The 16,962-nt window shown below is 44.1% G+C and overlaps 1 protein-coding gene across 1 annotated transcript; it reads left to right on the forward strand.

Annotated features, from left to right (window-relative positions):
• Positions 1 to 11,616: 11,616 nt before the first annotated feature.
• Positions 11,617 to 12,801, forward strand: LOC108132266 (uncharacterized). The gene is made up of 2 exons (XM_070277638.1): positions 11,617 to 12,233; positions 12,291 to 12,801. The coding sequence occupies exons 1-2, from the start codon at positions 11,963 to 11,965 to the stop codon at positions 12,656 to 12,658; spliced, it is 639 nt and encodes a 212-aa protein (XP_070133739.1). The 5' UTR covers positions 11,617 to 11,962; the 3' UTR covers positions 12,659 to 12,801.
• Positions 12,802 to 16,962: the final 4,161 nt, after the last annotated feature.

Consider the following 16,962-nt stretch of genomic DNA (forward strand, 5'->3'; position numbering starts at 1 on the left):
TTGTTTAAATCTGTTCCTTTTTCTCCCAGCTGAGTCTTTTTTTAAGTGGCTCTTATTCAGCCACCTGGATTTCAGAGCCATTCCAGAGGGCACATGAAAAACACTTCATTAGTCAGCCTTCTCCTTGAATATTTCGAGTAGACAGACGTACTTGAAAAGCTTTAAAAATTGCAGCGAAAGTGGCTAGATGGAACGAGAGAGATAGCTGGCACAGATTTAATTAACATTTAAATGGTTTCAATTACGATGGGGAATTAGCCGAACTTTTGGTGCTCCTTGGGCATTGGGGGGTGGTGCCAGGACAGCATTCAAGCAACTTTTTGCCTCTTGAATGGACTGTGTTGATATAGATATAGTTCTAAGCTGACTCAAGTCTTAGCTTTTATCTAAAAGTGTATAATTTTTATTTCTCTCAAACACAGAGTACAAAAGCAACCGAATAATCTCATTTACTTCTCCTTCCGCTTGTAATAAATACAAACTACTTAAACTGCAATTGTGTTGCTCATACGCCATGTGTGCCACGTACGCCGCCAACGTCCTTATCATCCTCATCGCTCCCATTTCCACACCCATCATCATCATCATCATCATCTTCGTAGTAGTCCTTGTCGTGTGTTCCCCTTTCGTCGTTGCTTAAAAACAATTAGAAATGCAACATTGTTTTAATCTCTTTCGCATTTAACGCAAATTGCTTAGCATTAAGGCGCTTGCCAAAAACACCCGCAAATGTGCAAAAGAAGCACGCAGACAGGCGAAGAGCGACCCACAAAGTGAAAGAAGAAAGTAGAAAGTCGGGGAAAGCGCTTGAGGTTCCTGGGAGCTTGCTGCTCGTGGTGCTCTTGGCTTAGACGGACAGCGAATGCAATAATTCGAATTTAAGCATTTTTTATGAGCTGCACAGCTTTTTTGCCTTTCCCTTCTCCCTGTGTGTGTGTTTTTCCCATTCAATTGTAGCTTATCTCAGTTTTTGGGAGTTTTTTTTTTTCATGTATGCAGATTTTGGTGCAAGGACTTGAGTTTCGGGTTAATCATTTGGGTTTTGCGGAAACCAAAATGGAAAAATGGAGGAACTGTAAGGACTATTTTGCAACCGTACACTCTGTAAGTATTGGCCCTCAAACGCATGCCATTGAAATCTCGCAGCGACCTCCACTTGTGTCTTCAGAATGCGTGTTATTTTCGCACCAATTAGTGCTGGCCAAATGGCGTTCAGGGAACGATCCAAGAAAAGATTTCGATATTACTTAACACGGCCTTTGATTTCGTCGAGCTTGATGGATTTCCTTCCATTCCGCTTCTGGTTTTGTGCTCAATAACATTTATTTATACATTTATTGCTTGGCACAGCAATCAATTGCTGAGGCCGAGAATAAATAAAGCTTAATTGCGTAGGAGGCGCCCACACTGGGGGCGAAAAAAACCGATGGAAATGTGCAGGAGGGCCGGGGTGTGCAGGTCGAGATTTGGCATGCGGGCTACACACACACAGGGAAAACCATTGAAAGGTTATCCCTGGCATTATTTTATCAAAGGGAATTAACACGCATAACAACAACGACAACAAAACAAGCACAATGGGATCGACGCTGCTTGGGGTCTCTTATCAAAGCTTGCAGCAGTTAAACGCACGCAGGTACACTGTCAAAAATTAATTATATTTTACAGAGAAAAACTAGCCATACTACATCTAAGATATAACTCTGCTTTTTCAAGTGCAGCGAGGTTGCCCGCATTGCGTGTGCAGCAAACGCAACGCAGATTCTGTATTCCAAAACCAAAGCCCCTACAGGAGGGTCCGCAATAAAAGCTCAAATAAATATTGGCTTCCCGCCTCCCAGTTTCGTTCTTTTTCCCAGCCAACGCCACCTGTCAGGGAGCTGCTTTGGTCCAATGGATTTGTCTTTGGCTTAAACACTTTGTAGTTTCGGGCTTAGAATCAACGCCAAATACACAAATGTCCGAAAGGGGATCGAAACGTGTATTAAAGGTTTAGCAAGGTATTGAATCGTTTGGGCGAGGATATTGGTTAAGTCGTAAATTATTGTAATTCACCTAAGCGGTTTTACTTTCTAAAGTGCCTGATGTTTTGTTTTAGTTTAAGACAGCAGGTTAGATTTTAAAATATATATTTTATCCTTCCTTTTCTATTATGCTTTTTAGATACTTCTTTAATTTTCTTTTATCAATAAATAGTACAAATACTTTCAAAAGTTTACTCTAAGCTTTCCCATATTGATTTTAATAATATTACTCATACGACCCAGTGGTCCTTCACGTAAATCCCGTTGGAAAGTGTAAGTAAAAAAAAGTTGAAATATTTATGCAAAAGTTTATCTTTTATATTAAAATATATTTTAAGTTTTAAAAACTCTAATTTTTGCTGTCTTTTTTTAACACTAGTTATTACTCATCCGCCCTGTGGGACATTCAGGCTTCTCTAAGCTTCTTAACTCTCTAGTTGTGAAGAGTTTAAAGCTCAAACCAACCCAACTATTTCGTTAAATATTTTAAATATGTATATCTCCTTCTTATTACGCAGTAATTGTAACATTTGCATCACTCATCCGCCCTGTGGGACACGCCAATCTGCAGTCAATTTGCCACAATTTATCACACATTCCGAACAACCTCTCCATTTCATGGCTCTTTTTTTGGTTTTTATCAACTTTAGATCATACTTAAGATGTCATAAGCAGATGCCTTGGGCCGTGTGGGCGTGGCCATCAAGGCCACTGGGCATGTGTTGTGGGGATATCCTTGTTTCGGTCTCCGGGTCGTCGGCTCCGCTACAAATTGATCATAATCTGTAAGCCATTTATCTTGCCAACACAAGCATCGGGAATGGATCTGAGTTTGTTAGGCGGGATTCCGGTGTGAGGCGGAGGGGAGAGTGGTTTTCAGGGGTGGAGGAGGGTGGAGTGAGCCGAGAGGGGGATTGACAGCGGCGGCTTAAGATGAATGACCAGAGATGCTCCTCGCACGATTGGGCAGCAGCATCGCTGCCATGAATGACACCGTCGGAATGGATGGCTTTGTTTGAATAGATGAATTGCTCGGCACACACCCCGTCTGGCAATCCTCCCCTCACCCCACCCGCTGCCGCCCGCCTCTGACCCGCCAACAGATTCGTTTCAGTTGTTGCTTCTTTTTTATTCCTTTGTTGTGGCGGTAGAGTGCTAATTTGGCCATTTGTTTATCGATTTTGTTTTGGGATGTTTGTGCTCCGCAGCGTTAAGTGGCCAATAATCAAAATCACTTGAGCCAAATTGCATTGGCTGGTAAAAGACTAACAAGCCAAGGACATATTGGTGATATTTATTACCGAAGAAAAGCATTTTTGGCTGCCAAGTTAGATCAAGCTAGTCATTTCGATGTGTCATGTTGACTTGATGCCCCAAGGCTCTGACACACCTATTGGATGCCGCATTGCCACTTAAAGTCGCAGCTCCTTGACCCGATCGCGCTCTCCTTGCCACATTCGCGACCCACCAATTTGTGGGCCAAGAAAACAAAGTAATAAAGTAAGAGCTGGGAAGCAGGGAAGAAGGGAAATCACTTTATGAGCACGCCATCCACATATTGATCAAGTGACAGGCTGGCTGAGTGACAAACAAACTGGGTCTCCCCATGCTTATTATGCAAATATGCAGGCCAAATTGATTTGCTGCCGAGGCGGGGGCCGCCACCCACTCGCAACTGTGTCAGCAAGACGGAAAACAAAACGCGGCGTATGCGCAATTTCCCTCAACAACAAAACTCACCGTAAAATGTATGCAAATATCTGGCACACATACCTAGAAAACGGGCACCATAAGCCACGTAAACAATATAAGGAGTCGGTAGGCGGAAAAATTGAAAAGAAATTGAAAAAATATACGTATAGATATCGCGCAGCCGGCAGGCATCACCTGAGTGAATATGTGCGGGCTGAGAAATCTCAGATTAAACTAATTTCTGCCTTGTTGCACTGTAGCCTCCACTGTAGCCGCAGAATTTCCCCCTGAATATTTAATAAGCCCCCAAGAAGCTGTTAAGCACGAAGAGAACACGAAACTGGAAATACGCTCTCCCATCTTTCGTTTAATCATGACTTTCGGCTTCTTCAATGGCCAGGAAGCCCAGAAATCGGACAACCCGGCAAACGCCCTCGCAGAAATTCCTCCAGTATTTTTCAGGCGTTTACAAAATACTCGACGAATGCTCGAGTTCAGATTTTTCGCAAAACTTCAAAGGGAAAACGCTCAGCCAAAAACTTGTAGAGCACACACAGGCACACACGAGTGTCCTGGGGGAAATATGAATGAGCGCGGCGGCGTAGGGCGGAAGGCGGAAAAAACCAAAAGCCAAGGTGAACCCAACTTCCAGTTGCAGGTCGCGGTTGTGGGCTGCCTTCAGCCATGGCCGTGGCCCTCGCCGGGTTTTCATGGCCATAAAGGGACTCCGGTTTATACACGAAAAGAATTTGTACACAAATTATTGAACGCACAAACGGGTACAGTGCGTTGCGGGACTGTAATCAGATTTTTAAGACAAACTGACTCGATAGAGGGTCTTGGGATACAGGTCTTTAAAACACTTTAATAGTATAACTAGATCTTCTATGACAATGAAAATTAATTTCCTGGCTCTTAACTTTCTGAAACGCAGCTTGCATTTGCGTTGGCGAAAAAGTTTCCTTGTTGTATATGGGAGGACGCGACCCATAAATAAATTTGCGACAAAATAATTATAAAAAAAGAAGGGAAAGGAAGGCGCAAACGTGGCCATAAAACTAGAATCACACAGACACTTTTTCGATTACAACTTTTTCGGCTCGCTTGGAAATAGAAATAAAATTGGGCAACCATTGTCCACACACGCAGGCCGAACCACGCCCCCGGCTACTGGCTATGTCCTTCCTGTCCGTCTCAGAGTCCGTGTCCTGCGACCACCTACACAATTTCAACTTAATGACACAACAATCACGAATGCCATAAAACATTTCTATGCTCGTGCAGCCACGTCTCCGAATACATATGTATATATTTTGTATTTTCAAAACTATTTCCGTTCGCTTCTATAAGGCCGAAACGCAACGAATTTGTTTGCCGGGCAGTTTTTGGCTTCTATTTCTGGCCAAAAATTCTCTCACATTGTTATAGAAACTGACTTTTGACCAATATTAGAGTTGAACGTTGCAGAGGTGAGATGTATTCTATATGAGGTTGGGTTAGAAAAATATTCTTAAAAAATATTTCCTTATTGATTAACCCTTAATTACCAGAAACTATAGTATTATTTGTATGTGTCTCAAATATTTAACAGCATATATCCATATTCGAATACAGCTCTCTTTTTGTATCATGCGACCTCCTGCGGAAGTTTTTCTATTATATTCAAATTAAACTTTGGCACTGCCGCCTGTCTGTCTGGGCAAGTGTGGGGGGACGTGGGTCAAACGGCTGCCGCAGGCCAACAACTTTGTTTTATTGCAATGCGAACAAAATGTTGCACACGTTAGATATTTGATGGCCGTCGTCTACTAGCAAATAGAAGGCGTCCGTGACTTGTGGCACGTTTCGTCATTAAATTCAGGCAACGGGCCGGGCGGCGCTTAAAAGCGTCATTAATACGTGGCCACAGACTCCTCCAGCTCCGCGCATTTATTTTGTTCATTTCATAATAAATTTCTTGCCACCTGAGGCCGGCGCGCCTTGTGCATTTTAGCAAGTTATCAGGAACTTGACTGTAATTCTATTTATTGCTGCATTCGCCATGCCAAACAGTTTCTTGGCCGGAAGAGAGAATGGCTAAAACAGGACAGGCCGACAGTGAGTGCAGGCAGGAGCTGGCGGAATGAAAGCGCAGTGGTTCCGCTGGGAAACAGTGCGCTTCTTCTGGGGGCATCTGGGGAATCGAATGGCCGGAAACGATGGCGAAACATTCCATAAGGAGTTGTCCGCAGGAAATTAAAATAATTAAATTAGGAAACTTCACAGAAGGACTTGCGGAAACTAAGGCTGTCGTGGGGACTTCAAAACTGCGGCTTGAAATAAAAATGATATTTAAATAAATATTTAAAAGGATAAGGATCTAACCTACATGTGTTTTTTAGCCTCGAAAGATCCTTTCAACAAGATTAAATACTTGTGCACAATTTTAATGAATTCTTGAATAGATGGCGCCACTTGATATATAAATTTCTGTAAACCGCTGCAGGGGATACCTTCTGTGGGCCAAGTCAGCCCCAAGGCCAAGAAGCCGCAGGCTGTTAACGTGGTCCATGCAGCTGCTGAGGCTGCAATTTTAACTGCCTTTTTCTCTAATTTCTCTGCTGTTGGGCATTTTCCGGGTGCAGGCTTAGCCCCAGCGATTTTCCTCAACGACCGCCAGAGGCGTCGGAAAAAGGGGCAACTACAGGCAGTAGGAGCTGAAACATAGACAAGGACGACTGGTAGTCAGAAGTTTATTTAGTTGGTGAGGCAATGCTTCTTTGCTGTCTCTGTCTAGAAAGAGACTGGGAGAGTTACACTGACAGCCATCGTCCATATTTCTTATTGATTTATCTGTTAATTAAAATTCTTAGCACGTAAACGGGTGTGTTTGGGTTGGGCCGAGTAGCAGGAAGATGCTTCCCATACACACACATACATACAGATGTACAAAATAAAGTGCTGCACCACCCGCCCACCCACACACATGCACCGAGTGAGAGAGACAGGCAACACGAATTGCATTTCAACTGCTTGTCTTCAAATTGCAATGCCAATGTCCCGGCATTGGTATTCGTGTATCCCTGCGATGGTGAGCAAGACATACGGGTTGCCTTTTAATTTGATCAAATCCTGTACGCCCCCACACACACTCCACCCCATCTAGACTTCGTTGTCGTCGCATTTCATTTGATTGATTTCTCAAAAACAAAAACCCAACGCAACAATAAATAACTCTGCTGCACAACTTTCATCCTGCTGACAATGCAATAGTGCGATAACATTCAATTTTTGGGCATCGAATTGCTGGATACCCTTAAGATACATTCTCAAATATACATTCCGACAATTGATAATGAAAGTAAGGATTACAGAAACCTTCCACCTTCGTCAAGCATCGCAGACCAATTGTAAGTTTGGACAAATTTACAAACACGTCCCGATTCGAATGTGTTCCGGGCTATCTATGACCGTATCTACGGCCGAGATGCTACCAAAAAAATGACACAGACATCCAGACGACAGAGACATAAGCATATTACAATATTACACTGTCACCGGAAATGGCTGTAACGGCAAAAACAAGCTGCAAAAAATGCTGGGGAAAATCGGGCAGAAAATAAAAGAAAAGGCAAGCAGATTGTATGCGACAAATGGGAGATAATGTAGCTGGTGAGTGGGGACCGAGTTTCGGGATGACAGGGACTGGGAATGGGAATGGGAATGGGATACCTCTGAACCGAAACCAAATCGAAAGTGAGAAGCAGAGAGAGAGACGGCAAATAAAGACGGCCTGTCTATGTCTGTGTGGCATTATTTTAACATTTTATGCTGGCACAACGAAAATCTGACAGTTGACTAGCGCAGGAAATATGCTCACAGGGATAGATCTCTGTGTGTTGATGGGTGTGGGTTTGGGCCATGTAATACGGAAAAGAGCGGAAACGAGGGCGAAAAGTGTTAAAAGAAGCCGACGAGCAAGGCAGTAGTACATGCACGAGGAATTCCTCTTGGGCCGGGGCGTTGATATTCAATCAGCGGCACTCATATATTCATCATCATCATCAGCAACAGCCAGGGCCATGGCTCGGCAGGTCCCCGGACACACATATCCCTGCCACATCCCTGCTGGGAGCCACCTAGGCCATCCACCATCATAATTGACAAACCAGCTCACGTAGTGAATCAGTGATGAATGTTTTTATGCTTATTGTTGAGTTCACTGAGCGAAATGAGTTGTTTGTCTGTCCTGTCCGCCGGTCCGTGGGCTCACGTATGTGTCAATGTGTGGGCATTAGCCCGCCCTGCGACCTGCCACTAGTCCCGGCTGCACGTGCGGAGCCTTGGGGCAGGGGCAAGTACGCACAGATATTGATGTAAGCTCGATCTGCTCGGCATTTTGAAGAGTTTTCAGGAAAAACATACTGTAACAAGAGCCTCTAGTTGGAGTTTTTAATTAACAAAAACAGAATCTCTTTGTTAAATTGTTCCAAGTCCAGACATCTCCAAAAAGTTTAACATTTAAGCTCGGATTTCTATGAAAAATATTTGCATATTTATGCTTTTATTTAAATAGTCTCGCTGCATACATTTCAATGGCATTTGATATGCAATCTAGTGCCATAAAATATATATATTTTTTGCTGCAACAGAGACTCAAGGGCTTCGGAGTAACAAAACCGAGAAAGTAACAAAACCGCAGAGGGACTACCAGGGCTCACACATCATGCCACCATTAGCCGCAACTCTGGTATGGCCATTGCATATTGCAATTGGAATTTCGCCAAACGGCAATTGAAATTATTAACATTCATAGATGAATGACAGTCATCGGCGGCATGTGGTTGGGGCTTCCGTGGGTTTCAGGGTTCATAATAAATTAGGTTGATTGCTGTGGGGATTCTCACATACATACGTGCATATATAAGTACGTTTTTATTCGACGGGCTGGGCAGGAACTCCTCAATCACTCCGCCCGGGCGGATTTTATTTTTTCGCCGTCCGCCCCCGGGAAATTGTTTGTTTTGTGGCCACTCGAATTTCTCAAAAAGCGAATCAACTCTTTGGGTATTTGATTACCAGTCTGGGTCGCCGGCCCATCATCAATTATTCGGTTGCAGGTCAAGTGAGAGCGCCTGGGGGCTGGCGAAAGCGAAATTCAAAAGGAGCCACGCCAGGACAAGGAAGGACAGCGAAGGAGAGCAACAATTGCAATGATTAGCGAATGATTTAAAACCGTCAGTAATCATCATTACCGTTGTCGTCGTTGTCTGGGTTTGCGTCTCTTGCCTTCGGCACTGAGAGAAAGGACATCAGAATGATGGAAAGTCTATTACCTACTAAGTGAGCTTATGAAACAGACCTGTAGTCAAAATCGTACCTTTTTTTCCAGTGCAACCATCATTAACAAAGGCAAAGGCTGTCCAGGAGCCAAAACCAAAACTGAACAGAACCGAGCCCAGCCGAATGAACCGCCGCTGACGAGACCGACAGAGCACCGCAGGCATTTTCATTTGAGCTCGTGAAAATTTCAAGTGAAAATTTCGTTTGCGGCTCCCGCTAATGACGATAAATTGCGTCGCCATCGCACGGGCCACTATAAATAAGTTGCGCTTGGCTTGGCCCAACTTTTGACCCCGATTTAGGCCAGGGCAGGGGCCCGGGATAATGGCAGGGCCCCGGCAGTGCCGGTTGTCATCAACGAGCGGCTTAAAAATGCTGCGCAATGCGTTTCCATTCCACAACTGAATGAAATTTCGATTTATCAAATTTCAGCCGGAAAGGGTTTAGCTCCTCGGACCAGAAACCCGAATGCAGTCGGATTAGAAAGGGTCTCTGTTTGATCTATAACCCCAAACACTACACCATACACCATTCACTGTAAAATAGTGCTAAAAACTGTCTCTCAATTAAATTAATTGTGTTGAGCATCGAATCCTTTTTCCTCAAAACTAAATCAAGTTTGTCGGGAACTCGGGGTGTATCAATTAAGCCGGACAAAAGATGACTGAGCGCAATGACAGCCTTTGTCTTCATCAATTTCAGTTGGTCAAGTCATTCATCCAGACAGTCATTCAGCTGGGATCTGCTTTTTGCCGTTTGCCTTCTGTCCATTTGAAAGTGTCCTTCTGTCTGTCTGACTGTCTCTTTGTCTCTGTGGGGCTTCCCTCGCAGTTGTTGCTGATTTTATATATTCAAATTAGTTCGCTTTGCACGAGTGGCCCTCGAATGGGAGAGCGTACTACTGTGATATTTCCCATCTACGGCTGACTGACCAGCCAACCAGCCAGCCAACCCGGCACACGGCGACCCAATCCGCTCCTCCTGTAGTCCGGGGCTATCAAGTTGCCTGTGAAGTGCTTATCCTCAAATCAGTGACACTTGAATGTGCAGCACAAGTGACTGACCAAGTGGGTGACTCAATGCCTGTCCGACAGTGGGACTCAACCAGCAAGACTTCTTTGACTGGTTTTCGGTTAAAATTATAATTCTCTTACTCTTAGGCGACAAAAGATAGTAGTATTTCTCCATCTATTATTTATTATTGCAAGGCGTATATTTCTTGAAGGGTATCTCCTGTCACCTCTGACAGACAATCCAACAAAAGTGGCAAGACTTTATTTATTTACCTTGCCCCATCGCCTGCCAACTGGAACTCGAACTGAAACTGGCCAACAACTCGAGTGCTGTTTGCTTCCCTGATTGAGTAACTAAATAAAGTTGGCCCGAAGCCCCTCTCGCCTCTATGGCTTGGTCTTGGGGATTTATGAATTCAAGAGGATCATTAAATTGATTCCTCTTGCCCAGAGACTTAATCGCATCAATTAAAGACCCAGAATGAGACCCGCTTGTGGGAGAGATGTGCACGAGAGCTTGAAACTTAAGCTTGAAACCGGCAGAGTTTTGTTCCGTCGCCCGTTTTGTAAATCAATTATGTTAATGGCGGCAGAGACTACATTTTATATTGCAGTTTAATTAACATGGGCAATACTATAAGCCCCGCGATCGAGTCCGCAAACAGCCGTTCAAGGCTGGCCAATAAATTAGCGCAAGTAATTTGCGCAATTAACTAAAAATAGTTGAAACCGCTATTAGTGCGGCTGCAGCAGCGCAAATGCAATGAATTGGCCATAAATTCCCGATTGCTAGTAACTTGGCCGACCCCTTTCCCTAATTGGTACGTGATTGTGTGTGGGAGTGTCCCCGGGACCCGGTAATTTATGTTTTAACACACTCGCACATGCAAATTAGCACGCACAAAACAAATGCAAATATTGAGGCTTAAACGGGGTCAGGGGTTAGGGGTTAGGGGTCGGGCTGGCGCCCATAATGAGCTCAAGTGGGGCGGCGAGGCCTGAGGTTTTTCGGGTTCTTTGCGGTTCATCTGGCAGCAACTGTTGACAAAATGAAATCAATAAATTCTAGCGCAAATCAATTAAAACACACCAGATTCTGTGGAAGGCCTGCGAGTATGGCTTTCTTCCTCCGACCTCGATGTTGGGGGCAAATGAAAATATTTGTCAATTTGTGGTTTTTGCGAAATTAAATTTGTCACACATACGCACAGCTAGAAAGAGATAGGTAGGCTGCCACAGAAAGAGAGCGGCAGATGCCAGCATGAGTTTTGGGAATTCGTCCTCTTTTTGTGTGCAATTTATTTTAATTTATTTATACGGCTTATTAAAATTGTTGTAAGGTCTATTATTTAATTAAAATTTTGTCAAATTTGATTTGTGTCTTGCTCACAGCCAGAAAGGCATTTGTCAAATCGAATTAAATGCCAGCATAGTAGATTGAGCTTCGACATGAGTAACTTAAACTGATTATAGGATAATCACATTTCGGGAAATTAAGTCTTAAAGGAACTTTGATTTGGAAACCATCTGCTGAACCATCAAAGACCCATCCCAGTAGCCTTTCCCTTCTGTCATTTAAACTAATTCGGACAATTCAGGGCACTTTCACACAAAAACAAACACAATTGTTGATTAGCAACAGATCGACACCCTAAAGGGCACTCAGAGAGGTAAACAGGAACATAGCCGCACTGAAGCTTCGTTAAAATTCTGTAAAGAAGTTGAATAGAGCCGACACTTCCCTGGAATCCAATCTATTCCCAACAGCCACATTAACTTCCGTCAACAAAACAGATTCGAGTAGCGTACTGAGATAGTTGTCAGATCCTGCCGGCCCAAAACTGCTCGAACTCGCTCCTGTCAAATGTAAAAATCTGGAAAACATTCTGAGCTCTACCAGTTCTGCATACGATGTCAAACCAAGGCGATCGCAAATCTTGCAACGAAATCGAACGGGAGGTGGGCGGAGCGGAGTCGCCGCCTCCCTCTGATCTTCCACGTCCGCCCCACCACTCCCATTGCCTGGCTCAGGACCAGGAAGCGGTATCAGCAGCGTTAGCTTCCTCTCCCATCGCCAGTCCCACCGCCAGCCGTACGCTGGACACACGCCTCAATCCAAACGCTCCGGTTTTTGTCCCAACGTTCAAGGCCGATCTAATAGCCTGCAAGCTTTTCAATGACTGTGAGTATCGCTTGCCTTGGACGCTTGCGGGTGATACATCCTTTCCGCATCCTCCAGTGGCTCCCTACACCCGATGGAGCACAGCCTCGTCCGAGGACCTCTCTTACGGACCCCGCTTTGAATCCATTTGGCGCGAGAGCAGCCTGATGCGTCAGGAAATGATATTGGGCAACGGAGAGGAGGAGATCTTGCAGCTCCTAGAGGAGGACGAGCAGCAGGCCATGAATGTAGGAGCCGAGTCCTACGATCCCAAGCTAAGGAGAATAACCCTGACGCAGTCGAATATCCTAGACATAGTGGGGGGTCTGCAGCCGGAGCAACAACAACCACAGCAGCAGCAGGACCTTCTTCCAGGAGAGCGGAGCGAAGAGGGCCGTTCATCCAGGTCCTGGGCTGGATGCTGCTCCGCCTGTCTGCTCATGTAGCTGCACCGGCTTGTCGTTTCCTTAAATTTCACACTTAAATATGAACTTGCTAAAATGTTACATTACTCCCTGCTGTAATTTAGTATTTTACCAAAATAGTTGTACATTTAAGTAGCCCTCGATTAAAGTCACTGAGATTTAAAAAAAAATCTTAAACAATTTCTGAACAATCCTTTCAAGCGCTGCAATTAAGACTCCTTTCAGAACTTTGTAAATGCACTCCTTTCAAGCCCACTTACGAGGAAAGGTCGACTATACCTATGACATAATTTATAGTCTACATTTTAGCGCCTTAAACGGGTTTGTCTTACTTTCTACGAGGTCTTGGTTCATGCTGCCTTGCCATCAGCTACTTTGTCCTGACTTACTTTCTAATGATGTTGAATATGCATGGAAACTTTTGCCGCACGCAGAATTTGCCTTCCCGGATGGCCGTGGGTGGTGAGGACTTGATTCACCTGTCTATAGGGTGCACAATCTACGCTTTTAAGCCACACTTTAAGAAAAGGTTGCCCAGACACATGTATTTAAGAAGGATACTGGTAATAACTAGTAATAATGACTAGTTTCTTTTAGTGTACATTTTTCTTAATAATAAGTAAGTGATGAGAACTTTTTCTTCGCTCCTTTTGGCCAAGAAAGATTCCTTGTATGTGCGGGATAATGAGAAAAGTTACGAGGCGCATTCGGAGCTGTCCTATCTTTGAGTGAAAGCCAAATCCCGTCCCATTATGGCCCAAACGCAGATGTCCGCGACTTTTGAATGATTAAAATGGCCGAAAGTGGCCACATCTGCAGTTGCACAAATGGCGGGTGGAAACAATTACCAACTTGTATGCAAAAGTGCCAAATTGCCAATGGAGAAGGGCTGGCGTCGGGCGAAAACTTTCACGGCGCTCAATGTCAGGCCGGGAAAGGACATGTGAGCCGAGGATGAGTCCTACGACACCTGGGCCCCTTTTGTCCTTTGGCAAAGGATGCGCTGGCAATTTTGTGCCAATTTTCTGCGCCTTCTGTTTGTTTATGAAACAAGTCACGTAAGCGACGAAACCCGTTCGTTCGCCATGCTCGCCGGAGTCGCCATGCTCTTTGCCCCCTTTGGGGGGCGTTGAACCGTCAGTTGGCTAAGTGGGCGTGCCATCACCTTGTTTCTGGTTGCCAATGCCTCTCTGTTGTTGCTGTTGTTTTTGTTTTGGCTCGAGGCGATTGTCATTGGAATCGAGAATTCGGCAGCAATTGGCAAACGTCACGAAAGCAGGTAAAACTTTTCACGATCTTTCGCGCCCTTTTCGCCTGATTGTTGATTTGGTAATCTTTTATTTTAGCCCTCGCTTTTTTGTTATTTTAACTTTTTCCGCCAGCAACTTTTTACTTTTCCATAACCGGTTTTTGTTGCCTTCCTGGTTGGCTGTTTATTGCATAAAATTTATGCTCGTATATTGTGCAATTGAAAAAGTTTGTCACATTTCTGTGATTTTCCGGTCTCTCTGTCAGCAGGACAGTGCGTTTCGAAAGTGATATGACTTTAGAGAGGTTAGGAAATTAAAATTATAGGACATTTTAACAATTATACTGTGTTATCCTCGTGTTATTACTTAAGACAGTCGCATATAGATTCTCTCTTTTTTATAACTTCTTCAACAGTAATACTCCATTTAGGTAAGGCACTGTACTTTGCACAACAGGCCCTTGCAAAATGTTGAAATAGGGGAAACCAAAGCCGCTGGCATAAGCCATTATTTATGCATCGATTTCAAATCACCAAAAACAAAGCGGAGCGGGTCAGAAAAAGAAAGTTTCGAATAAACACTATGGCAGAGCGGAAGGCGGCAAATAAATAGACAGCACAGGGATGTGGGAAAACAATGCCTGCAATAAATATCCTTACATGTGTACTCTGGTCTCTGAGAGCATAGATGTATGTGTGTACACCTATAAATAAATTCATTTTGTGATATTTATGCCTTGATATGGCAATGGCAACGACAACGGCAGCGGCTAAAATGCCAATCAGTTCAATGACCAACAAAAGTTTGTCTTTTCTTTCAGTATTGGCCGCAGATTCTAGTTGGGTTATATTTTAGTTTTAAGGAGGTATGTTGAACTTAATAATAACTATAATTTAATAATAAATTCATAAGCCACATTAATACTCATGGGATATTATTATTTTTCTTTCAATTCTAGTATATTAACTCTATAGAACTCTATCCTAGGGTACAATAGGAGTTATCCTTTTTCCAATATCCTTTCTGTCTCTATTTCGACTACTCTTTTAGCCACCTCTGTCCTTTTTGGCAACAAATGAAAAGGAAACAAGAGAGACAGCTGCGAATGTTGGCAGCACTTTTAGTTAAATTGAGCAACAAACACGTTTGGCAATAAAAATGATTCCACTTCCAGTTGCTTTTGATGTTTCTGTAGCTTTTGGTATTGCCACGCCCCCTAAGCCCAAGCCAGTTTCCTGGCCCACTCCTAACCCGCCCTCCTATCAGATACATCCACTTTCGACTCCAGTTGGAAAAATGCAAGCCGCAATGCGCTGGCAGAGGAGTTTTTCACATTCCAACAGATTTATTTCACTCGAAATAGTTTCATTTTAGTTGCATTATTGTTATTGTTTGTTCGTTGTTATAGTTGTTTCTGTTGCTGTTGCTTCTGTTGCCTTGCTTGCTTTATTGTTATAGTTGTTGCTGTTTGCCAGAGTGACTGTGAAAAGTTTTTCTATTATTTTCAAATTTAACTTTGCCATTTGTTTGAATTTCAGGGATAACACGTGTGTCTCTGTGTGTGTTCGGCTTGGAAACTCTGCATGTGAGTGTGTATGTGGAAAAGGGTTTAAGGAACGGAGTTTCCAGTATTTACCAAGTTTTCTTTAGGGTGCATTGCTTGGCTTGTCCAATATGAAATATATTATCGAAGCGCTCAACTTTTCCCAGCTGCGCAATTGCCACTTTTGTGGTTGTCTTTTTTGAGAATTTCCAAGATCTCTAGCAACAGGTTAAACCAAATAGTTAGGATAGCTCAGAAAGGATCTGAAAAGTCTGAAAGAACCCTAGGCTCTGCCTAGTTCATATTCATCCTAGTTAGTGTTTCAAATCTTTCATTCACCTTTCGCCCATCCATCTAGTTTACCTGTTTTTCATTTAGACCCTGCAGCCTGTCTCCCACCTCCTGCCACCTGCCACCTCTCCTAAAAACAAACACTCATGGACAAGGTGCCCAAATTACTGCCGGTTGTTGGTGTTGCCGCGTGTCGGTGTTGCCACCTTGTAGCCAACAGAAGCAACAAAAAACAGAGCCAAAGAGAAGATGGCCAACGAAAGAGCAGAGTTGGAAAAACACGGCCGCACAAACAGTTGCAAATGTTGCATTTGCATGCATGGCCAGTTGGCTGCAAATTTAACCTCTCTGCTGGCCACTCGCCCACCTGCCACCTGGCCACCTAGCCACCTTGCCCCACCGTGTTGGCCAGTTCAGGTGAACGTTGTCGCTGCTATTTAGACAAGTGACATATGCGCCATGGAGGAGGGAACGAGAGAGACACCTCATGCAACATGCAAAATGGTGTGTCAGAAAGGAAAGCCGCCTCGGTTTCTGTTTGCCCCCCGGCACCTCACACTTCCCCTCGTGGGGGGTCATCTCTCGCCTCTTTCCCGCCCCTCCCAGCTGGAGAGGAAAAGGATGCCGCCGTCGCAACAGAGAAAGCACACTGGATTCAGGATTAAGTCAGTTATTGGAGGGATACATTTTTAAAGAGAAATTCTTTTAATATTCAATACTTAAATAATAATTTTTATTAGATATATAGTTTTATAGTTATAATAGTTAGTAAGCCACTTCTAGTACCCTTTTTTAGGAGGACACTGTGTCGCACCAGGTGGCGTCCAACACCTGCGTCCGGCGCTTAAAGAGCCGCCTCGGCAGTGCACAAATTGCAGGAAGCCACCGGCCGTGAGCACGGCAGACAAACAAACGCAAAAACAACCAGAACTAAACAACAAACCCGTATGTGAATCTTTAGTTTTGTATTTTTTCATTTCAGCCCTTGTTTTTGACACAGTTCAGGGGAGCAGTCGACGGTGTATTCGTGCTCCTCTTCGCTTTTTTTTTTGGCCCGGCTTGCTGTTGGTTTCCGCTTTTAGTTGCAATTAAACAAGCCAGTGCACCGCACCGACCCAGCGACAGAAAGGACATTCAAAGGCAGACTGAGGACCCTGCTCATCAGTGCAATGTCCAATTTGGATGCATCGCCCCTAGGACTTCTGTCGCATAACTCACAATCAGTGATGTTCTGCTAGAAA

Source organism: Drosophila bipectinata, chromosome 2L (genome assembly GCF_030179905.1).
Source record: "Drosophila bipectinata strain 14024-0381.07 chromosome 2L, DbipHiC1v2, whole genome shotgun sequence".
NCBI classification, from domain to species: Eukaryota; Metazoa; Arthropoda; class Insecta; order Diptera; family Drosophilidae; genus Drosophila; species Drosophila bipectinata.

Bases quoted from the DNA above. Each gene is read 5' to 3' on its own strand.
- LOC108132266 (XM_070277638.1), top strand. From the start codon at position 11,963: ATGTCAAACCAAGGCGATCGCAAATCTTGCAACGAAATCGAACGGGAG. The intron at 12,234-12,290 runs GTGAGTATCGCT...CGCATCCTCCAG, and splicing joins CTGCAAGCTTTTCAATGACT to TGGCTCCCTACACCCGATGG.